Source organism: Choloepus didactylus, chromosome 23 (assembly GCF_015220235.1).
Source record: "Choloepus didactylus isolate mChoDid1 chromosome 23, mChoDid1.pri, whole genome shotgun sequence".
NCBI lineage: Eukaryota > Metazoa > Chordata > Mammalia > Pilosa > Megalonychidae > Choloepus > Choloepus didactylus.
Genome location: NC_051329.1, coordinates 19,380,164 through 19,404,840, shown reverse-complemented (window position 1 = coordinate 19,404,840; position 24,677 = coordinate 19,380,164). Strand labels below are relative to the sequence as shown.

General features: G+C 53.2%; 1 protein-coding gene across 1 annotated transcript; it reads right to left on the bottom strand.

The window, feature by feature from the left end:
* Positions 1-2,462: 2,462 nt before the first annotated feature.
* Positions 2,463-22,863, bottom strand: CABP1 (calcium binding protein 1). Its single transcript, XM_037816658.1, is given in 7 exon segments — positions 2,463-2,915; positions 5,327-5,474; positions 5,713-5,822; positions 6,852-6,995; positions 7,266-7,296; positions 22,099-22,638; positions 22,640-22,863. Coding segments are annotated over 7 exon segments (1,116 nt in total). The 5' UTR covers positions 22,757-22,863; the 3' UTR covers positions 2,463-2,889.
* Between the last annotated feature and the right edge of the window lie 1,814 nt (positions 22,864-24,677).

Below are 24,677 nucleotides of genomic sequence, written 5' to 3'. Positions count from 1 at the left end.
GCCTCCCCTTGAGCCTCATCTCTCTCTCCAACAACCTCCAGCCCAGTCTACCAGACAGATAGAACTTTGCTCAGTTTCCCTTAAAGGGCCACACTGTCCATTACCTCTGCCCATGCGGTTTTCTCTTGACCAGAAACACTCTTTCCCCCACCTCTTCTGACTAAGTGCCAGGGATCCATCAGGCCCGAGAGACTCTGTCCCCTCCCACCTGGGAACCTCTGTTGACACCCCCACTGCAGCAGAGTGGAATGGGTGCCCCCTTTATACCCTCACTGCTCCTAGGCTAACCTGACAATCGCACTTATCCCACCGTATTTTATTTATCCGTTTTCTTATCTGTTTCCACTGCTAGAGTCTGAGCTCCTGGAGGACAGGGACTCTGGCACAGGGCCTGGCTCATAGTAGATGCTCAATAAATATCAGTTGGCTGAATGCATGCATGCATAAATGAATGGATGACTTGGCTTTTACAAGTCACAAGGAGGCAAATCCAGGATCAGTTTTAAGATCCTGCAACCAGTGCAAGCCCCTCTAAGAAGATACCCGCCGGGTTTCACCCCAGTGGAGGTACTAAAGCAGTAGTGCAACAGCAGAAAAGAATTCCTGCCTGGGGACAATGTACAAAAGCACATTTCTGCTCTTAAAAAGTAGCAGAATCCTTTCTTCAAACAATCTTACTGGGTACCCCAAAATATAAGACAAAGTTAAAGGGGAAGAGTTCTAGTTTCAGCAGCAGAGGAGGCAGAAACCTGGCCTCCAGCCAGCCCTGGCCCCTAGCCACCTATGAAGAGCATTTAAGTTTCCTCTGAACATTGCCTGGCTGTGTTCTCAAGTCCCTTTCTCACAGCTGCCATGCCTATGATTTTCAGGGGCAGCAACACTGGGAGAAGCGGTGCCCTTGCTTAAACCCCAACTCTGTCCCCTCCCTTTGGCATCCCTGGGACTCACCCTGTTAGCTCCCAGAGATGTCCACGGAAGCCTTCTTTCTGCACATGGCTCCTCCAGCCCTCCAAGCCATTGCAATTCTGGAACAGTGTAGATCTGGGGTCTCAGGGCAGAGCTGAGTTAGTACAGGAACAGGCAGGGCTGTCCAGTGGGGCACAGAGCCAAGGGCTTAGCCTCAGAATTGGATTATAAGAGTGAATTTGGAGCTCCCAGCCCCGCTTGCCTCCAGGACATGGGGATTACCCAGGCTGGAGCCCACAGTCCTTCCCACGGCCCGTGCCAGGTCTGAGAACCAGGATCCCCGCTCTTCTGCAGCATATGGGGCAGGGGCTGCTCCACCCACCTTCCAGCTCCAGCCTTGGGTCGCACAGCCTCCCCTGGCTGCTTGGAAGTACACCTGCCTCCCAGGTGCCTGGGATTTCCAACAGCATTACTCAAAATGTGGTCCACGGACAGGCAGCAGCAGCTGGGGGGCTTATTAGAGAGGCAAACTTTAGGACCCTCACCCCAAACACTGAATCAGACTCACCGGGGATGGAACCCAGGCATCGGTAGGTCAACAAATCCTCCAGGTGATTCCTATGCATGCTAAAGTTTGAGAACCATTGGTTTGTAGTACACTAGCCCACCCCACACACCTGTCCAAGCAGCCCCAGGCCTGACAAGATGCTGGGTAACTTCTACGCACATATCCTTCCTTTGGGTTCTCCAACCCTTCACACAGAAGTTAATTATAATTATTATAATGGAGCCTATTCAATAGTGCCATGTTGCACAATTCCACTGCAGTCTATGTGAATAGCGCCCCCTGGAGGTGTGCAATGCAATGCCCTGTGTGCACTTACTGTATGCTGACCACATCCTTTATTATCCTCATATCACACACAAGGAAAGTGGGGTTCAGGGAGGGAACACGGCTGGCCCAAAGTCACACAGCAAGTAAACCCAGGACCTAACCCCTATGCTATCCTGTCTCCCACTCAGCAGAGGATGGCAGCTATTTCCACATCTGTCCCCTCACACACCCTGGCTTCTCCTCCAGGGCAAGACCTTGTTATTACTTCTCAGAGAAGCCCTCCCCGACCTCCCCAGAGTGAGTCAGGCCTTCCTCCTTATTCTACCCTTCCAAGATCCCTCTGCTTTTCCGTAAATGCAGGATCATGGAAAATCTAACTATAGAATGACATGATTATTTAACATGTTTCCCGATCAGTACGTAAGCTCCAGGAAGACGGGAAGTGTAGTAGACCCTGCCAGAGGCTTACTCACTCCATATCCGTTCTCCTCGTCTCAGAGAACCTGGTTTTATTTGGAGCAGCTGGGTCTCCAGCTAAACAACTACATTTCCCAGTCTCCTTTTCTGGCCTTTTGAGATGAGTGTGGAGGTCACTGGGGACGCCATACCTAACGAAGGCCTGTTGAGTGTGGGCTTAGCCAGCCCTGAGCGTGGGGCTAGGGCTCAGGGAGACCAGCTGTGTCATCTAACCAGGCCCCCAAGAAGCCAAGCCCACCACTGCTGCTGTCCTCTTGGAAATGTTTTTATTGTTTCTGAGATAACAGGGCTGAGGCGAGCTGGGTCGGGCACAGAGCTAAGGGCGGCGAGAGGCTGGGCCTCCCGGAGCGGACATGCTGTGTGGGGGCTGCTGGAGGGCTCCCTGGCCCACCCAGCCAGCAGCGGCTGGGACACGTGGCACTTGGCGCCTGGCACAACCTCTGCTGGGGCTTGGCACCGCGGCCTCCTCCTCGGCGGGCACCCCCCTTTCCAGTTGCAGGAGTTGTGAGTCTTTCACAGTGCGGAGGGGTGGGGGTCCGGGGTGGGGGGCAGGCAGGCCCCATCCGCCAGTACATCCTGGGCTCTTGGTGGCTACGGCGGGGTGAGGTGTGCTCTGGTTCCTCTTCTCCCCGCCTGCGGGAGCTTGGCATCCTGAAGGGGCCCTTGCTGCCTCAGCGGGACATCATCCGGACAAACTCTGGGAGGGCACAGGGGCAGGTGAGGGGGAAGTGGCAAATCAGGGCTCCGCTCCGGCTGGGACCCTGCCTGCAAACCTCCCTCAGGTCGGCGACCCCTCTCCAGTGCCACCATGGCTAATGCTGGGCTCATCCGTGCTCCCTTCCCACACCCATTCTGCCCCTTGCATCTGTCTACCACCCAGCAGCCAGCATGAGCTTTCTAATCTGCAGATCTGACCCCTATTTAAACCTCGAAAGGCTCCCCGCTGGATAAGGTCTAATGCCTCAGCCCCCCCACTCCCGATGTGGTCCCAGGTGACATCTCCAGCCTCATCTCTCATTGCTCACCCCCAATCTCCATTTTCCAGCTACTGAGACCTCCTTTTCGGCACCCCAAGTCCAACAGGCTCTCAGTGTCTCTCTCACAGTTCAGTTTTCCCATAGGTGGCTTCCCCCCCCCTTCTCTTTGAACTGATGGTGCCTACTCAGGCTCCACTTATGTATCACCTCCTCCAGGAAGCCTTCCCTGCTCCCTCCCTCTAGCTTAGCATGGGTGCCTCCTCTCTGCTCCACAGCCTGCTGGATTATCCTCAAGGCAGAGATCTCATTTCAGTGTAGAGTAGGCATACAATGCATATTGGCAGAATAAATGGGGGGGGGGGGTGCTGGGCTTTCAGGGAAGATTGGCATCCTTGGTGGGCAAGTACCTGAACACAGGGCAGCCTGAGAATTCCAGAATATCTGGTGGTTGCAAAGCGTCCTCTCTACCCATCCATGCACTCCTCTCCCATAAAGTCCAACGACTCCCAAGGAAAGGCCTTCCATCCTTTATGTTCTGGACATACTCATGACCTGATATGTTCATGTCTTTCTATCTTGTCTTTCTGTTCAGAATGCAAGCTCCTAGAGTGCAAAGTTGATGTTTTACTTTTGTCCTCCCCCTGTATCCCATAGTGCCTCAAGTGGCATTAGGCACAGGACTGTGTGGTGGTTGATATTCCAGGCCTGAGTTTATGTCCCAGCTCAGTCTCTTACTAGCTAGACAATCTCGAGCAAACTTTACTAATTCCCCGAGCTTCATATAGTGAACATGACAGTGCAATCTATAGAGTGATTGTGAGAATTAAAAGACACAGTGAATGTAAAGCTGCTTAGTACAGTGACTGGTATATAGTAAGCATCCAATAAATGTTGATGATTACTACTGATCCCTTTAAAAACATATACTGAAGCTTCTCCTCCTTTAAAGAATGCCCACACGCCCCACCTGCAAGCATGTACTTTCACATTAAACTTTAAGGAAAAAAAAAAGTATACTGAGTATTTTCTAAGTGCCAGGTATTGAATATTTGCTATTTGCCTGTTATGTAGGAAATGCAGAGATAAAGAAAATGTGGTTCCTCTTCTCAAAAAGCTCAGAACCAAGTGGGGAGAGAACTACAACCAGCAATTAGGGGACAGTGTGAAGACCAGGGGTGAGCCTGAGGTGTCTTGAAAGCCCAGAAAAGAGGAAGTTCAGTCTGGAGAGACAGGGAAGAAGTTCTGGGAAAACAGCCTCATTTCTGGATCTTGACAGATGAATAGAATTAAAATTCTTAGAAGTGAAGAACAGTATAAAAGGCATCCTAGCAAAAAGAATGGCAATTTGATGCCTAGAGGCAAAAGAGAGCAAAGCAGGTTCTAGGACCTCGAGTATTCTGGAATGTGTTGAAGGCAGCAAGTGAGTGAAAGGATGGTAGGAACTGCAGCTGGGGAGGGAGCTGTAGTCAGATCCTAGGGGGTCTGAGTGTCAGGTTAAGGAACATGGTGTTCAGAAATACCTACCACGGATGATGAGTACATGAGTAGGTGGACAGATGGATGGATAGAGAAGGGTGGGTGGGCAGATGGGTATAGGGATGGATAAATGGATGAGTAGATGGATACAGATGGGGAAATGACCATACAGATAGATGGAAGTATGGTAAAAGTACAGGTGGATGGATAGGGATATATGAACATATGAATGGAAGTACAGAAGAATAGATGCATGCATGGGTGGAGAGAGGAATGCCTGGGTGAATGTACAGAAGAATGAATAAATGTATGGATGGATAGATAAATGCCTGGATGAATGGATGTGTGGATGATTTTTAGAGATGGCTGAATGGCTGGATAGACATCTGGACAGATCAAGAGATGGACGGATAGACAGATGGAGACATGGATATGGAAAGAAGGGTAGATGGATGTACCGATGGATGGTTAGGCAGATGGATGGATAGATGGATGGGTATAGGGATGGGAGGTGGATGGAAGGGTGGGAGGATAGAAGGGTAAGGGGATGGAAGTTTAGGGGTGGATTGACGGTTGCATGATGATACATGGTTGAAGGGTTCCATGGATGGCAACTGGTGACCTGAATTTGCTCCCGTTTTTGAGCCCCACCTACCTTCAAAGTCCACTCTTCCATCCCCATTGAGGTCCACATCTCGGATAATTTCTTCTATGTCTCGGTGTCCCACCTGATGACCCAGGAGCTTCCTCATGGCCTCTCGCAACTCACTGGTGCTTATCTCTCCATCACCGTTGGTGTCGAACTAGAGCGGGCAGAAGGAAGGAGAGGGGTCTACAACATGGGGACTGGATGCAGCAGATCCCAGGATTGAGCTTCTCCAGAGTCTTGGCATTGTCCCCCCTTCCTCCGAGACCATTCTCTACCCAAGCTCCCTCCCCTGGTCTGGGACCTCGGGCTCAGGCTTCTTTTTGAGTAGCCATCCTGGGGTGGGGATTCTAACAGCCTACTCACCCCCTGCCTGGACAGTGCCCATCACTCACCTCTCGGAAAGCATCCCGCAGTTCCTTTACCCCGATCATATCTGCCGTCTCTGCCAGGAGTTTAGGCCCCATTAGCTCCACGAAGTCATCAAAATCCACGTGGCCACCCACTGGGAACAGAGGTAAGGGCTAGATCACCCATCCACCATTCTCCATCTCTAAAGAGGCAGCAACCCACAGAACAGCCAACCCCTCCCTGACCTGCTCAGGGCTGGGTCCAGGGCATAATCAAAGGTCAAGTGAGGACAGAGAGGGGACCAGAGACAGGTGGTTTCCAAAGGATGGCTCAGAGGACTGGCCAGGGGTTGACCAAAGGAACAGGGCAGGAAGTGGACACAGGCAGATGTGGATGGGAGAAAGAGACACTGGACCCCAGAGACAGGCAGAGAGTCAGAGATAGACAGAGATACACACATGGAAAGGCAGAGAGACCAACAGAAGTTACGGGTGATGGGCCCAATTCCTTGAGCCTTATCAATGTTGTGCAAATGGAAGCTCAACTTCCAACTGGGTTTCTGGGTAGGTGGAAGTGCTGGAGAACTGACACCATCTACCTTCTAGCTCACGACAGCCTCCAACCAGTGACTGACAGCAGTTGGGGTATAAATATCAGCCAGAGCAGTGGGAGAATGGAAGTGATCTTGAGGTGGGCATTCTACCCTAACTCCCTGAGAGCCCCACAGGATTAAGCTTCATGCACCCACAGTGGCAGCTGGTTTGATTGTGCACCCTGTTGGCCCTTTCCCTTCCCTGTCTCACTTCCCTACTCCCTACCAATGCTTTCCTTCGCCTACCAAATAAACTACTTGCACTCAAGGCCTTGTCTTGGGCTTGTTTAATGGAAAACCCAAACTAAGACAGAGGAAAACATAATAGTAATAATAGCATTCATCTGCTCAACTCCGTGTGCCGGGGAGTGGGCTGTTTTGCATACGGTATCTAATTTACATCCTGTGCCCCTCTCCTCCTATCACAGCCCCTATTTTACAGGTGAGGAAACTGAGGCTCAGGGAGGTTAAGCGGCTTGCCCCAGATCCCAGAACTGGAAAGTGGCAGACCCAGAATTGGAACACAGGCCCATCACCTGCAGAGGACGACAAGGGTGAGGAGGGCAAGAGGGGCCGGTGACGGGGACTCACGGTTCATGTTGATCTGTTGGGACAGCTCGATGAGCTCCATCTCAGTGGGCATGTAGCCCATGGTGCGCATGCAATTGCCCAGGTCCCGGCAGTTGATGTAGCCATCCTTGTCCTTATCAAATTCTCTGAAGGCCTCTCGGAGCTCTGGGGAGGAAAGCAAGGGCACACGTGGTTGGGCGTGGGATGCTGCAAACCTCCGGGGACCAAAGCAGCCCAAAGGCCCACCAGCTTGGAGAACCAGAGGCCGTTGCTGCCCAGGACCCAGGGCATTTCTCTTGCCTCCTCTTCATCCCAGCAGGAGGCCCTGCTCTGTTCCCAGAGGCCAAGGTGTCTCTACTTCTATGCCCACCAACCTCCCTTCCCGTTCCCTCCTGGAGGACTGAGAAGTCTTCCCTCCAAGAGGCCAAGTTTTACCTTCAATCTCCTCTGGCCGCAGTGATCTGTCCTGAAACAAAAGAACGTGTCCTGTTAGCAGCTGGGAAGCCAACCTGGGGACCATGCGGGTAGCAGCAGGCACTGGATGGGAGAGGACGGGGATGCAGGAGAGACATGCATGTCCTTGAGGGAAAATAGTGCTGCCTCCCATCGGCCATTGACCTGGGGGCTCCTGAGCCCTGGACAGCAGATGCCCGAGGACCCAACAGCCCCACCCAGCCGGGCACAGCACCTCTGTGCCCCCAGCCCCTTATTCCAGACACAAGAATGTGTCCAGGAACAGAGTTGATCGGGAGTAAGGACCTGTAAATAAAACAGCATCAGCAGGAGGTCACAACAGAGAGAAGAGAGCACTACTCAATGAAATCAGGACCCGCAGGGGAGAAGAGGTCTGCCTGGGCAATGGAGGAAAAGGGGGCTGGAAGGGAGGGAGAAAGCAGGGACTCGACAGGCAGCCTGAGAGAGAGGAAGAAGAGGAGGAGAAGGAAGAGGGTGTGGAGGCTGAATTGGGGCTTTGCCCTGCTTCCTGGGCACTGCCCCACCTTCTCATATTTGTCCGCCATCCCCCTGCCGGGCCCCGCCACGGGAACACAGCACAGACCCTGGAGGCCGCCAGTGCCGCAGGCTGCTGCCAGGGTCCAAACCACACGTCTCCAGCCTCAAGCAGTGCCCAAGTCTCCTTGGGGAGTCAAGGAAACTCTGGGTCTAAGTAGCACAACAGATGGCAGAGAAGTCTCCAAAGAGCAGGCCCAGAGGAGCATGGGGCGGGCTCAGGCTGATGAGGTGCCAGTTGCCAGGCCTGCCCAGGGTGGAGACGGACTGGCATTAAAGGGACACAGTGCCTGGCTGGACCTGCTTCTTAGTTGGCACCCAAACTGCTCCACATTCTCACATATATGACAGCTCTCTGCCTCTGAGCAGGAAGGACAGAGTTCATGGCCGCCTCAAGCAGGTGCACACCAGGTGTGGCACACCTGTCATGAACACAGAAGACGTGGGCACGCCACAGTGAGCTTGCGGCATCTCAACTGTGCACACGGGCTGTTCTAGCCAACAGGGCCAGGGGTGGGGTGGACACAACTGCTGCCCACCCACCTCAAACTGGCCCCATAGCAAGGTAAACCGGAATCTGGAAGATATCGAGATCTTCTGGAAAGGGAAAGAGCCGTTGAGCAACATCTCGTGGGACAACCAGGTATGTGGGCTCTGTGTCAGGAATATATGTGAGCTCGGAACGGGCAGGTTGCAAGGAACCAGGTCTTTGAGGTGACCTTTGAGGCTGAGGGAAGGATTCACCAGAAGTTATGAACTTCCCTGTGAGATGGCTCTTTGGACTCTCCCGGGGTTTTTATGCTGGTCACAGTGCCTGGTGCCAGCGCACATCACTCTCATCCCTAATCAGACCCAGATCTTGGGTGACCAAAAAGGAGGTCTGGGGCAATGCTTTCTACCACCAGCAAGTGAAAGCGAGTGAGCGTGCGAGCACATGTGGTGAACACGTATGTGCAGACTGTGTGCATGGGACAAACTCATCCAGCCTCCCACTTCTCCAGGACCCACTTCTGCAGTGCTGGAGAGGAATGGGGTGCTGCTGGCCATCACTGCAGCTACTTTCCATCCTTCTTGCAGACCCAGAGCCCAGAGGAGCAGTAAAGCCAAGTACTCTTTGACCATGCATCTGCAGCAGGAGCTGGCCTGGCCAAGCCCTGGTCCCAGACCCTTGGGTTACACGCTGCCCTGTATGCAGCTGCGGGAGTGTGTGTGCTGTGCTCTGAAGTCGAGCTGGGGATGCCCCCCGATGTGGCAGGGGAACCATGGGCACCACCATCGGGGATGCGGGGGACTGGAGTACACACACATTCCTTTCTCCCAACTTAACGTGGTTGGGGAGAAGTGCTGGGGCCAAACCCTAGATTTGCTACTTCCTGGCTGTGGGACTGTGGGACTCTGAACCACAGTCTCTTCCTCTGTAAAATGGGCTAATACGATTCCAAGAGACAAGAAGTATCAAGTGTTTATCAGGTGGCGTTCAATAAATAAAAGGAACCCACAAATGTTTGTACATGTAACGTCATCGTTATTACCCAACTCCTGGGAACTGTATTCAAATATCTGTAGGACGCCAACCAACAGGTAGCCATGGGCCATACATGGCTATTTAAGTTTGAATTAGAATTACATGAAATGAACAATTTGGTTCCATATGTGGCTATCACGGTGGACAGCACAGATGATAGAACATTTCCATCAATGCGGAAAGTTCTACTGGACAGCATTGTGTGTAGAATACTGTAGCTAAGAACACAGGAGACCCTTGAGCCAGACTACCTGAGTTTGAACCCTAGTTCTACCACCCCGCTGTTACTTTAAGGAGTCTGAGTCTCCAACTCAGACTCCTCACCTGTAAAATGGGGGTGATGATAGGACCCAGCCCTTGCAGTCGCTTTCAGGCTTTACACGAGGCCATCCATCAAAGCACATAATAGCACAAGGCCTGGCACATAGTAAGTGCTCAAGAAAAGACGTGTTAGCTATTAGAATTATTCCTTGCTGGTGGGTGTGGACTCACCAGCACTTGACAGCCACGACGGGGAAACTTTGGGGACCACATTCACAAATTGGGGGTTTGAGGTGTGTATTCAGTGGGGGACAAAGCTGCTGGGTATGCAAGCCCTCATCTTCCCAGCACTGTTTCTTGCCCTGCGGAACTGAGCCAAGTGTGGCTCCGCTGGGCCGGGCCACTTACGTACAGGCTGCCTGTTCTCAGCGAAGCCCTTGCGCAGGAAAATGCAGGCAGGGCCCAGCATGCTGTGCATGACAGTGCAGTTCTGGGTCAGCATCAGGAATGGCGCTGGGAGCTCACTGCTGGCCGCCAGCCCCTCCTCGCTTGTCTGCACCACCGTGTAGCTGCTCTTCTCCTCCTGGCGCATCATCTTCAGCCAGCACCAAGCAAACACAAAAGAGAGGGAGGGCGTTGTCACCTCCCTGTCTGGCTGGCCCTAGCCTGGCTCCTGGTCCCTGGAAAGAGGCTCTCGAGAGAAGACTCTTCAGAGTCAAGTGGCAGGGTTTGGCTCACGTCAGGGTGCAGGGGGCAGGTATCAGATTGGTCCAACAGACGGAGTTTCTGATCCTTGACTGATGTGGCTGTTCCAGGGGGAGCTGGGTGTGATACCCACCGTGTAGCACACGCACACACATGCACATATACATATACACAGGATCACACGCTCATGTGCATGCAGAAGCTCAGAGAGCAGAGGCACAGGGAGGCTTCCGTTCTTAATCAACGGGAAATTTCTGCTCAGAGACGAATGGAATAAAATCCTTCTCCAAGATGCTCCCAATATCCCCGCTCAATCCCCGTGGACCAGCCACTTTTCCAAGCTCCCAAACTGATTTTGATCCTACCCCAGCTGCAGCCCCACTGAAGGCCGTTGGGAGGGAATCAGGGGAGCCGGCAGCACAGAAAACGGGCTCAGATTGTCTGCTGGAAAGGAGGTTTGCAAGCACAGATGCCATAGCTGATGTAAATGAAGCAGGCAGTGTGTAAGGGGTGGGATCTGGGCAAATGGGCGGTGTGTGTCTTCTCTGAAGGGGCAGGGCTGCTTAACCTTAGTGTTGCCAGACCTTGTGATTTAGAGCACTGGCTGGAGCAAATGAAACACCTCCACCGTCAGAGTCCATGCAGCTTGCGACCTCAAGACTAGAGGGTCTCATCCATCTTCTAGAAGCAGCTCTCCTTCTCCCTCCTGCCTTCCTGGCTCCCTGCCTGGCCCTGCATCCTGGCCCTCTAGAGGCTGAGGCAGGGGCCTTCTCTGCTTACCGAATATAGCTGTGCTCCCAGGCCTGGCCAGCTCAGCGTGCTCCTGGACGGTTCCCACGCAGCTATAAAAAGTCAGCACTGCCCACAGACCTTCCCCCTAGGACAGCAGCAACCAGACACAACATTCTATTCTTCCCCAGGCCCCCCCGGCTGCCCAGTGCCCTCCCAGAACCTTCGGTCCTGAGCTTGGATGCCTCCCCTCGGTGTGGGGATCTGGAGCAGAACCTTCCCAAGGAGAGAGATACAGCAGCTGAAACGCTGAGGGCTGTCTTTCCTCGAGAACCCCAGAGCTGCACACCCTACCCTTCCATCATGCTGACTCCACTGCCAGCCAAGCTCCTCCAGCTCAAAAAGGCCACTCCTTGGAGAAAGTTCTAAGACCAAGGGGTAGCTAGCTGCCCTCCCAGGCTGGAAAGCTGAACACCTCCCTACCTCCGCCTTGTCCTCTAATGCTTCCCCCCAAAGGGTGGGCCCTGTAAACAGCCCCAATGATTCTCTTCCAAATCCCTAAGCTTCCTCCAGGCCTGGAAAAGGAGAAGCAGTGTTGGGTTCCTCAAAGAGGAAGCCACTCAGACCAAAGTGAAGGACCTCAGTTCATGCCTCAAGGTTGGTGAATGCAATAGGAGTCAGTTTGGGGTCATCCCAGAACTTGGGGGATGTCAGGTGGACCAAGGGTCCATTCTGATTTGATGCCCAAAAGTTTTAAGAGTCAGAGGCTCCACCACACTCACATAGGCTTCTGGGATAGAGGCTAGAGCTAGAGCATAACAAGAGAGATCTTCCTGACGGGGAGGCTGGATCAAAGGAAGCCTTGCAGTAGATAGTGGCTTAATTAATCCAGGAAACAATCTCAGATGATGTTTGTTTCGGATTGAATCTCATGCACTTGGTTCAGAATGAGCACATCCCAGGCAGGGGGCAGCAGCCCATGGCCCAGCACTCCAACAGGCAGTTTAGGATAATGGCTTTAGACTCAAGACGGTCCTGGGGGCAAATTCTAGCTTGCTTGCCATGTGCCCTTGAACAAGTCATATCAGCTCTCTGTGCTCCAGGCTCCTTCTCTGTCCAATGGGGACACTCATGTCTACTCACAGGATTCTGTAAGAAGTGAATGAGCGATTGCATGTGAAGTGCTCTGCACAGCGTCTGGAATCTTGGTAAGAGCCAAATAAATCGCGTTGCTATGGTGATGACAGACAACGATGATGGTGATGATGGTGATGATGATGCAACTTAAGAGACGCTGGGTGCCAGAAGGCATTTTCTTCTGGCTCCAGAGGAAGTGGGGGAATATTTTGCCAATTGGGAAAGAAATGATGGAGAAGACTTTGCTCCCACGAAGAACGAGCTGGTGGTGACTGGGAAATTTCCACTGTATCTCTTGATCATAATACAGCCTGGCACCCAGTTATCCCTGGAGGTGGCTGTTCTTCTCTGGCTAGTGATGGCACCTGACAGCCTGGCCCAGACCTGCCCAGAGCCTGGAGCAGCCCCACCAGCACCAGTGCCCCAGCTACCCACAGGCCGATAAGGTCTCCTGGCACCAAGGAGACATCCCGAGTGTGGCATGGCCACAGCGGGGGTCAGAATGTCTCATGAGCTGACCACATTCTAATGACACAAGCTGGCTGAAAGCATTCCAGAAGTTGAACAAGTGAGCACTTGTCTGAGATAGGAGAGGGAATTCCTGCATTGTGTGGGAATTTCCACTAGATGACCTTCAAGGTCAGTTCAGGAATCTATGAATAACATTTCTGAAAGCAGGAGAAAGAGAAAGGCAGCTTTATATTAAGAGGGGAAAAAAAATCCAGCTCTGGATTCACACAGACCAGGGTTTAAATCCTAGCTCTGCTCCCAGTTGGCTCTTATCTCTGGGTCCAGCTCCTTTCTCTATAAAATAGCCAAGAGAACTACTTTTGGGGAAGGACCAAACACGATAAAGAATGTTAGATATATTATAGCTACTCGGTGAAAAGCAATTATTATCATTATTATAAAAATAAGAAATTGAACACAGCACGTTTTATGATCTTTTACCTTACTCCATGGACTCAAAACCTCTCCTATTTTCCTTTTCTCCTCCACCCCCTTCTCAAAATCCAGTGTGGAAAAATTACAAGTCGGCTGACCATACACCAGCTAACATTTATTGAGGACTGTATGCTACCCACTGTGCATAGCACTTTAGTTCCCATGAGCATTTTAGTAGGTGGATATTAGTGTCCCCACTTGATGGACAAGAGAACTGAGGCACAGAGAGGCTAAATAACCTGCCCAAGGTCACATGGCTGAAAAAAGGAGAGCAAAGCAGTCTGACTCTGAAGCCCTCTGCTGTGTAAGGGAGGTGGGTGGGATGGACTGAAGGAGATTCTTGTTCTTAAGTTTCCCTCTTCAAGTGCTGGACAGAACCCACAGCCAGGGCTTTCTGTCCTGTGGTCCTTCAGATGCATTCAGTTCAGTTTCTGCTCCTCTGCAACAGCGTGGGGGCCATCTCTGTTGCAGAAGATTCCCCTAAGAAGATGACAGATCATGCAGGGGAGAGGGGCACGGAAGAAACAATCAGAAGGATGCAAGGAAGAGTGAGGATTAAGAGGCATTTGCTGCGAGCAGCTTAGCTAAACGGGGAAGACGACAAGCAGAGGAGCCCGAAATATCCTAAATTGAGAATCTGTCAAAGTGATCGAGGAGTTGGATGGAGCTGGGCAAGTCACTTAACTCTCTGGCCAGCAATCAAATTCTTGCCTGGAAAGTGAAAGAATTGGAGGAAAACACCCCTATCGTTCCTTCCTCTAAATGCTGTCTATGAGTCTTCTATGGCCTGACTACAGAGAGCCAGAAATACAGGCAGAGCCCACTCGAAGCAAAACCTTAGAAAGGCAAGCCCAGACTTGCACGAAGATGCTTTGGCTTTCCAAAGAAATTTCTGAAAGAGGACATTATCTCTGTGTATAAGCAATAAATCCACTAGAGAAAGTGACTTACATTCACCTCTGTGCAACATAGTTCCTGGGAGTTCTATTTCTTAACAGAAAAAATATGGGGTTCTGAACCAGTCTGTCCTCAGTGAGATTCTCTGACCTGACTCAAGAATGATAGGAAGTGTTAGGGGATACCCTACTTGGTTCCTTTCAGTGGCAATGGGATATACTTCAAAACCCACAATTCTGGAGGCTTAGAGACCCTCAAAGGAGATGAATGAGCCCCCGGTCCTGCTGCACAAAACGCAACTCAACCCTCTTCTGATACTGGCAGCTCCAAGGATGCTCCCCCAACATCCTAAGGACCCATGCTTTTCATTTTATGGTGCAGGAGCCCCAAAACTACTTGGTGTCTTTCCTCTATCTTGTATAGATTCCCAAACCTAGCCCCCATGCAGCCGTTAACTTCAGCCCAGCACCTGGGACATGGAAAGCTGTCACGGGAAGGTATCTGGAGGTAGGAGCAGAGAAGCAGCTCTGGACAGAACCCCTGGGAAGGATAGCAAACTTCAGATGCCCATCCTTTTCATGCCCAACCTCTGGGACAGAGGGCAAGATCCCCCAAGCCCCCGCCCCGGGTTTGGGAATGCCAGAAACATACCTTCCGTGAGAGATTTCTCAGTGGAGACTTGACACAGTTGCCCATACTAAGCTGAGGCAGCCCCTGCCCGATCTCTGGGTCCATGAAGAAAGCTCTTCAGGAGCTAGGAGACCTCAGTCCCGGTCACTGCCAACCCCAGGCTCCCTCCGCCTCTGTGATAGTCTCCAGGACCGATCTGAGCCCTCTCCCTGGCGTGCGTGCTCTCTTACTCGTTTGCCTGCTCCTGCTCTCTGATTATTTATTTATTTATTTATTGGGTGGATTGTGTGTGGGGATTTAACTTTAATTTTCCAGGCACTTTCTTAAGGAGGTGAAGGCAGGAGGGGAGAGTGCAGGCTCAGGGAAAAATGCCTGGAGAGCAAATGACAGAGGGCAGCAGAGTTGGAGATGGCTGCAGGGTCACCTACATCAGATTAGAGCTGAGCCCTCTCTGATTTTCAGCCCCTTCCCTGGTCCCTCCTCCCCCCAAGCCAAATCTGTAGGGAGATTGCCTCCAGGAGAGGGGCCTGGAATGGCAGCTGCAGCTGGGAATTAGGCCAGTAGACAGAGAAGGGGAAGCTGGCTAGTTTGGGCCCCCAGAGCCAGGATGCCTCGCAGCTCCCAGCCTTGCGTGTGCATTCACACATACACACGCACACACACAAACACCCAGCGTGACGTCTGCTCTCTGATGAGCAGTGAGCTGGACAAACACGCATCCTAACTGCCTCCTGGCAATTCCAGCTGGACTGAGAACAGGCAGCTCCAGTTGAGGACCTGAGAGATCTTGTGATGTCTCCATCATGCTCCATTTTTCACACTTGCCTTGTCATTGAAATGGGCGGAAGCTCCCAGGCTGGAGGCTGGAAGCAGAGCTGAGCCAACAGCCGAGATCAGCTCCTTCTGCTCCCATCGCTGCCTGAGTTCTCTCCCATTCAAAGGAAACCAAGAGACGGCCCTGCACAGGATATGATGGAGGCAGTGCTGGCACAGAGGGCGTGAGCAAGATCCAGGAACCTTTTGGAAATCCTTTGCCTGATCTTGAGAGAGGATCTTCCGCTGTCTTCCTTGGGGTGCAGAGCGGAGAGGCCACCCTTTACAAAGTAGCCTTCAAGGTCCCACCGCTGGAACTTTCCAGGTGACTGGCTCTTCCTCCTCCCTCCAGGTTCCGGCTTTGATGTGAATTCATCTGGAGCCTCAGATGTCACATTTGGGGTCCACCGCCCCAGCCGGAGAACCCAACGGAGGAAGGGTCCCGGGTTCCCTGTGCCCAGATTTCCCCAGCAGGGGGCGCCAGAGATACACAGGGAAGCAGAACCTCCTCCCGGTCCCGATGCAACCAGCTCCCAACCCAACCAGCTCCCAGCCCACTAGCTGGACGGTGCCAGCCCAGAGAGGCTACTTTCCCAGGACCTTTTTGGCCCAGCTTTGGGTGGCCGGTCAGAAGTCCCACCGGGTGGGGGCGCTGCCGTCAGGGTGCCACCGTGGCTCTTGACGGTGGCGCCGCTGCTGCTGCTGCGGATTAATCAAGGCAGTTACTCAGCAGCCTGGTTTCGTCCAAACCCCGGGGCAGAGGGGGTGTAGAGAAGGAAGGGCCACCCCCTCAGGACAGAAGGAGGAGTCCGGGGGAGGGTGTTTGAAGTCTACAGGGCAGGGCAGGGCGGAAGAGGCCAGGGAACTGGATGGAGAAGAGCGCTCAGCCAACACACATGCCCTCTTCAGAGGCGCCTCCATCCCCAGAAACGACAGCAAGGGGGCGTCGCCGCGGGGCCAGAGCCGGGGGTCGGGATCTGCAGAAGGGCAATGCACTCAGGTGAGTAGGAAGGATCTGAAAGCCCGGCGCTGAGCCCTCGGCTTCCTCCTCTGGAGACCTGGGATTCCTCTATCTTGGGTGCAAAGCTTATGTGGGAAAGTGGAGGCGCATAGTTAAGTAATCATTAAAATGGAAGGGGAAAGTTATCATTTGTCCCATATTTATGTGCCAGGCACTATGCTTGGCTCTGGGAATGCTGTGGGGACCAACATAAACCCGGTCCTGCTTTCAGGGAGCTTATATTCTAGCAGGCAGGCAAGAGATATTAAATAGCGATGAACAACGGTAATTATATTTCAGATAAATGCTATACACGGGGAAACATGGGAACTCTGAGAACGCAAAACAGGAGAATCTGACTTAGTCTGGGGGAGGAGACCAGGAAAGCCTGTAGACAAAATCTAGAAACTTGACCACCTGCAGACTCTTCTGAAAAGACAGTGCTTTCCAGGGATGCCAGAGGGGAGCTTGGATTAGGCTCCAGGTATGAATCCAATTCAATCCTATTAACTGAAAGGGCTCATGCATGTAAAGCGGAGGTACTCAGAGCTGGCTGCAAGATGAGGATCCCTGAGATTCTGATTTAACAGGTCTAGGTGGGCTTCAGTCCCTAGCGATGGCTAACGCCCTGGGTGATTCTAACCTGCAGCCGATGTTGAGAACCACTCACTGAGATAGAGGTAGAGTCTGGAATGTGGAATCAGACAGGCTAGAGTGCAAATCTTCCCTCTGCTATTTAGTAACTATGTAGCAACTATGTTCTAACACAAGGACATGTGAAGCTCTCTGAGCCTCAGTTTCTTCATTTATGAAATGTGGTTTCTGATAGAACCTCCCTCCTAGGGCTCTTGTGAGGAATTAAAGAGATAAGCTGTGCAGAGGGCTTGGCATGTTGCTGGGAGCACAGGAAGTGTCCCCTTCCCCCACCCCCAGCATTAGTCTTAAAGGGACAGCTGCACCCGGTATCAGTGTGGATGTGGCATCCAGTCACTCAGAAGGGCAACCACTCAGTCAGACCTGGGGACTCCTGCCCCCTGCAGGCCAGCCCTGAGCACAGCACCCGCTTGTCGACCTTGGGATATGCCTCTGTCCTTGGAAACAGGAGACAGGAGACAGCAAAACCAGGTCCCTGTGGAAAAGTCATGCACTTTGATGAAATTCCATCCTGTTTGGATTCGGGGCTGGGGAGCTGACACTAGCTTGAGGCTTAAGGGCAGCAAGGGATTGAGGTGCCTTTAGACCCAGGGCTTCAGAGCTTACCTAAGCTATTTAGGGCTGGATGGGTGGGACAGCAATGGTCCTGAGTGATGGGAGTGGGATGGGGGATGGGTCATCTTGGCAGGGGACAGATGGCTTTAAGGGCGACAGGGGCTTCCCCTAAGGAGCAAAGCACATGGCCTGGCTCTCCTCCCCCTCCCTATCCACGGTGGCAGCAACCCCATGGGCCTCTGGAAACCACACTTGGAGTTCTGGAATGGAACAACAGGATCAGAGGAATAAGAAGGATAAACCTATTACTGATTATTCCTGATTAGGAGGGAGGCTGGCCTCGGGCCCTGATCAGTTCAGCGTTTGAACTTGGACGACAGCCCAGGGCTAACACACTCGGGAAAACCTGGGTCATAGCTTGAGATGGGCTAAGTAGCTGCTTCCGACAAACAGGAGACACTTACAGTGACTTCCCACCAAACCAGCACGGTGGGCACAGACAGGTGTGTCTGGAGATGGGCAGACCACAGTTCTCAACACGGTCCTGCCATTTATTGACTGTGTGACCCTGCACAAGTCACTTCTGCTCTTGGAGCCTGTTTCCTCATCTCTAAAATGGGGACAGCAATGCCAGTCTTCACGGCTTGCTGGAAAGATAACATAATGAGAAGCTACTTTGTCAATTATTTCGGGGGCTCTAGACGGAGGTCTCAGGTACCCTTGTTGCTTCTGGAAAACTGCTGGAGGCAAATACAGATATCCTGGAGGACTTGCCAGAATGACTGCAAGCCACTCCTGCCACTTGTGATTGATGGAGACCACAAGTTGGCCTTCTTTCCCCTCCCCAGGTCCCAGAAGAAAGGCTGCAGGGGATCCCAGCAGTCTCAGAGAGAGGGACAGACTAGCCATGTGCGATTCAATCCCATAGCACCCAAATCACCATGATCTGTCTCCTCCAACAAAACCTGAAGTTCAGAGGCTAGAGATACCAATCATTCATTCATTCCTCCATCCACTCATTCATTCATTACTGAGAGCCTGCCATGTGCAAAGCAGTCTAGGACTGGTGCTAGCTCACTCAAGCCAGAGGTGTTCCTATAGCTAGGAAAAGGGGGAGGATGAGACAGAGCTCCAGATTTTATCAGCTTTTGCCTTCTTGACAAGGGGTGTTTCTTCCCAAGCTTTGGGTAAGGAACAGAAAGCCTGTTCTTAAAATAGTTTTCTAAGACCCGAAGCCAAGAGTTCCCCCAGATCATGCCTATTCTGAGTTAATTTCTGACACCATCTTCTTCTCTCCAGGCAGGTGGGTGGCATGTCCTTAGCTGGCCACGGGGAGGGAACTAGGGAAGGGCCCCTGACAGCTTCTTCCTTTAATGCCTCTCCCCACTCGGCTCACAGGCAGCTTTCAAAGGGCCCTGAACAGACCCTCACTTAGGCTATTGCTTTGTTAATAATAATAATAAAAACATCAATGAAAGTTGCCCTTTCTCCAGCACCAACTCTGAGCCGGGTGGTTGCCATCTTGAATCTTGTGTAAGCCTCATAATAACTCTGCAAGACAGTTTTTGTTCATCTCGTTTCTGGATAAGGAAACCAAGACCAGAGAGGGAAAGTAACAGACCCAAAGTCACACAGCCAGCAAGTGGCAGAGCTGGGATTGGAACCTGCAGCTCTATAGCTCCCAAGTCCTTCCATGCCTTAGCAAAAGCATACCATCTCCCTCTTGGCAGTAAGCTTTGTGAGGTCACTGGAAGAATCCTAAAAAATTCCTGTTCCTCCTTGTACAGGAGCTTATTTTGGTACTTTCAGTGCCACTCTGAACGCTGGTTCTTCCTGATGCTATTGCAAATGGGAAAGAAAACAAGTCCAACACAGCCCTTGGTGGTCAACTGATAACCACCACAATAATAATAACTAACATTAATAAAGCCCTCGCTATGTGCCACACCCTGGGCCAAGCTTTATGCCTAACTCCGTATTCCACTGGCTCTCCCCCAAACCCATCGAAGTACTATGGTTATTCCTGTTTTGCAGATAAAGAAACAGAGGCTTAAGAAGGTGACGCAATTCAGTTAAGGTCAAAAAAATTGGAACTTGAGAGAAGTGGAAAATACACTTCCCCAGGGCTATGTTTTGTCCTAAGCAGATTCTAGCTGGAAAGTTTCTGTATTCAGAGCTCTGTTTCCGTTCTCTCGGTCCTGGCCCTGTCTCTAGGGACAGAAATCTCAATGCAGACAGAAGGGAAGGAAAGACTAATTCCTCTCTGTCACAGGAGACTGGAGGCTCTGACACAAAAGTCCCAGTCCGGGTTTTGTTGCTGTCGCAGTTGTCGTTTAAGCAGATGCCTTAGAGGCATCAGCAGGAATCCAAACGGAATGTGCTGCAGCTCCAGACGCCAGAGCTTCCAGAGGGAGGTAGTAAATATTTGATGGGGCTGTCCAGCATCTCCTGACTCAGATGACCCTGGTGACATTTCAGAACATTGGGCTGGGAATATCCTTCATTTAACAATTGAGAAAGTAGAAGGAGGAACAAAAGCCTGTAACTGAAATGTTCCAAACTTGGCTCAGAAAGGGCCCGTGCAGGCAAATTCCGCCAGACTGGAAAGAAAGGGCAGTTTTTCCAGGAACCAGCTCAGATCGCCAGCAAACTATATAACCAGAAAGGGTGTGAGTCGGGGCCAATGACCTACCCCTCCAAACTGCTAGATTGGAAGCTCCCCAGAATAGCCAGGGCCCTGGCTTTCTTATTCACTGTTGTCACCCTACTACCCAGCAAATGCCTGGTGCAAAGGATGGGCTCAAGAAATACTGGATGGATGAATGAGTGGGTGTCACCGAGGCTACAACAGCATCCCAGTTGCACCCTAGCCCTGCTGCACACCCTACTCCTGCCCAAACACTCTGCAGCCAGCTCCTCACTAACATACAAGTCGCTGCAGTGGACTTCTCCCTCCACATATCGCCGCACGAACTCGCACAGCTCTACATACAAATCCCAACTCTGGAGAACTGTTTCCAGCTAACTCAGCTAATGAGGGCTCCCCGCAGGAACAAAGCCACACACCGCTGCCCTATCACACCACCCCAGCAGCCTGCTCAACCCGAATCCATGTGTAGCTGCCTTCAAGTCAGACCTCCCCTGGCATCAGCCACTGCAGAGTAGTATTTTGAAAAGGAAAGTGCAGATCTGAAGCCACACACACACACACACACACACACACACTCAGCCTCCTTGGAATTGTGACCCAGCCTGGCTAAGCCAGGAGCCTGAAACAGCTTCTTTACGCTAGATGCTATATCCCAGCACGGAGATGCTCGGACCCCTTCTCCCCCTTTCCCCACCCCCCACCCTCACGGCGCAAACACTCCGACCAGATCTACACCCTGTCTTGGCTGCTGCAGAACTGTCTCGATGCTGCGCCAGTGAGTTGGACTTGAGCACAACCTCAGAACTGGAGGAGATCCTGGCTTTGCTCAGGAGTTCACAGTTCCTTTTCCTTTCTGCAGAGCCCCTCTCCCCAGCAGTGCACTCCCAAACTGCAGAGCTGGATTATGACCACAGAGCTGCTTTATAAAGGGCAGGTGCCCAGCTGCCTGGGACCCTTGAGGGAAAGACCGGGGGGTGGGGAACAGAAGGAGTCACTGGTGACCTCCCAGTGACCTTTCTGACTCTAGAATGCACACCTACTCAGGCTAGGGACCTCTGGGTGTCATCCCATGTCCTTCATCTTGACAACTGCCCAACTGCCATTCTAATGGCATCGTAACAGCATCTCCTTAAAACGCCCCAAAGTTCCAGTTTGAACCATAGCTCTGTACAGCCCCTCTAACAGACAACCCTTCTCTTTCTTACATATCTGAGACTCCTTCCAGCTCTCCTAACTTTTTCATTCATTGCGTCTCTCTTTTCCCTAGCCTTTGAGACCACCGTAGTCACAATGGCCCCAAACAAGTCTGTGAACCCTGAGATCCCCTCTCTTTTACCTACCCCCACCCCCACCCCGAGTCCAAATCCCCTGCACCCTTGGGTCGCTCCCTGGCTTGGTGGCCCGTCGCCAAAGGGGTGGGTTTGGCGCCGCCTGCCCGGAGCGCCCCTCCTTGACCCCTGCACATTTCCAGGTGGATGGTAGAGGTTGTTCCCTTCTCCAAGGCTGGCCGATCCGGCAGGTGTGAGCGAGGCGGTGGTGCCTCGCCCAGAAGAGGCCCGGAGCGTGGACAGCGCCCAGGGTGCTGAATCAGGCACGGGGGAGGAGGCACGCGGCAAGGGCGCCGGGCCGGGGGAGGACTGGGGGAGCCCAGGCGTGACCCGGGGGGCCGCGGGCTGTGGGCGGAGGGCTCTGGGCGCACGGCTGCGGCAGGGTCCCGAGCGCCTCTCCCGGGAGCGCGGGCGGGAGGCACGGCCCTTACCTGGCCGAAGGCGGAGCTGAGCATGGGGCGCAGTCGGTGGAGGAACGGGTCCGCCTCGGACGCGGCGGCGGGAGCAGAGTCCCCGCGGCCCGGGGCTCGCAAGGAGCCCCGGAGGCCGAGCGCCGGGGACAGTCCCCGTTCCTCCCCATCCCGCCCGCGGGCCGGCGGCAGCGGCGACGGCGGCGAAGGTCGGGGCGCCACGGCCAGCAGCGCCTCCCGGGGCCTGCCGTGCGCCTGGGGGAGCCCGCGCCGGTGCCCCCGCGAGCCCTCCTCTCGCGGCGCGGGCCGGCACAAGGGCCTCCGCGAACTGGGGTCCCCGGGTGGCGGCGGGGTGGCGGGGCAGGCGCCCGGTAACCGGCGGCCGGACAGCCCCGACTCCCGGATAGGGCCGTGGCGGGGAGCCCGGCTGCCCCCGCTCGCCGCCGCCGCCTTCAGCAGCGACGTCTTGGACTCGCTTTTGGCGATGTGCGAGCTCATCGCGGCGGGGCCGGCGCTGGCATGGCCCGGCGGGGGCGGCGGGGGGCGGCGCGGGGCGGCGCGGCGCGGGGCCCCCTGCGGGCAGGGAGCTGGGCGCCCGGCGGGAGCCCAGCCCGAGGACTCGCTGCAGGCGGGCGCCGTCCCCCGGCCGCTTAAATGCGGCCCCGTTGCCGCCACCCATGTGACAGCGCAGCCTCTGCGCCCGGACCCCGGAGCTCCCCGGTGCCTGGCGGTGCGGTATCTGGGGGGAGCCGCCGGCTGTCCCCCCGAAAGCCCACCCCCGGTTCTCCAGCGGCCCAGGTACAGCCGCGCTCCGCCTCTTGCCCCGCCCCGAGCTCGGGGAACCCCGCTTCCGGGCGGCCCCTGGCGGCGGAGGGGGTGCTTCGCGCGGAGCCGGGAGCGCAGGGGAGGTGGCTTGGGTGGAGGGCCCCGGGGAGGTCGAGACCCTGGTGGCGCCGGCAGCGCCCTTTATCAGGCCTGGAACCTCCAGAGATGCAGGCGGGGTGTACTCCCCAGGGGGTACAACTTTGGACATTTGGAGGAGAGAGGTGCAGGAACTAGTGACTCGAGGAGGAAGGCACCATTGTGCACAACACGGAAGCCAGAATGGCATGGAAAGACACTGCTGCTCTACAGGGTGCTTCACCCATCCCCAATCCCGTGGAGTGGGCCTGGGATGACCCTGGTAAATGAGCCACAGAATTCTCAGTTCTCAGAATAGGAGAAAAGCCAGGTGACATCTGAACTGCTGGGACCGGGCAGGGCCTGGTGATGAGCTAGTCTCAGGTAGGACCTGTTTGCTGCTCCTCCAACTCTTGTCCCCTTTCCCACCTTCATGTTCTCGGAGCTGCTAGAGAGATTCCTGCTCCTGGGAGTTGCTCTGCCACTTACCATCTTGGGGAAGTGTCATCACCACTCTGAATCTTGCTTTCCTCTTCTGTAAAATGCAGGCAACAATCACAACTAATTTCTTGGTAACATCAGATGATTTGAACATAAAAGGCCCAGCCCAGGGCTTGGCACAGGGCACACACAGTCAAGCTAGCTCCCCTCCCTCTGGACATCAGGAGCTCCCATCTATCAGTCTTGTCTAGTAACATCCAGGATGCTTGAGATTTGAACAGGGGTGAACCTCCCAGGCCCTCCCTGTTCTGGCCTCTGGCCCTGGTATTTTCCATGCATGAAAAGGGCACAGTCTTCTTAGGACTGATGTGCAGATTGCCAATATACTACACTGCACTCATGCCAAGGCTGCACCTTCCTCTGCAGTCTGTTTCTTTCTCTCACATACCCATATGCAAGATATCAAGAAAAACAGGTTGGGCAGGTAAAGCAAATGTCCAGAAGCCAAAGTGAACAAAGGAAGTGTGGCAAATTGATCCCTGGCTCACCTGCTCAAGGGGCTGAATTGCCATATTGAACCCACCCAGGCTCCTTAAAGCACAACACCAAGGCAGGCTGGGGTGCCGTAGCCTCGAGGGCTCGTGGCAGTGAGCACTCTGAATGCAGAGCATAAAGAGTCCCCCCTCTCGGAGTTTGGAGTCAATGTCTTACCTACCCTAGCCCTTGTTATAATCAGCATTTGGCAGGATTGACAACAAATATGCACTCAATATAAATCGCAGGAGAGCTTATCAGAATCCCTTATCAGAATCCCTCGGGAGCTGATGAGAGGCAGTGGGCTGATGAGCATTCTAAATCTCTGCTCTGCCACTCTTGTTAGTCTTTCTCAAATTCCCGAAATGTCCTAGTGCAAGGCCTCTGTCAGCAACTAGTTTCTGAAAAAGGGAAGAATCTGGTTACAACACCTGTAATTATTAGAGTGAATAAAAGAATTCAAAATTATGTTCCTGGAGCAAACAGATGAAACAGTCTTATATTCACTCTGGATATACTCCAGAATTCCATTTCATTTGTAAAATTCATTAATTTGGTAATTTATTTTTAAAAAATTCTAGAGCCAGGCACTGCATCAGCACTTGGGATGTGCAGACTCATCCATTCATACAACAAATTTTGAGTGCCACTTATTTGCCAGGCACTGTTCTAGGTACCAGGGACATGGCAGTGAGCAAAACAAAGTTGAACCTCAGCAACAAATA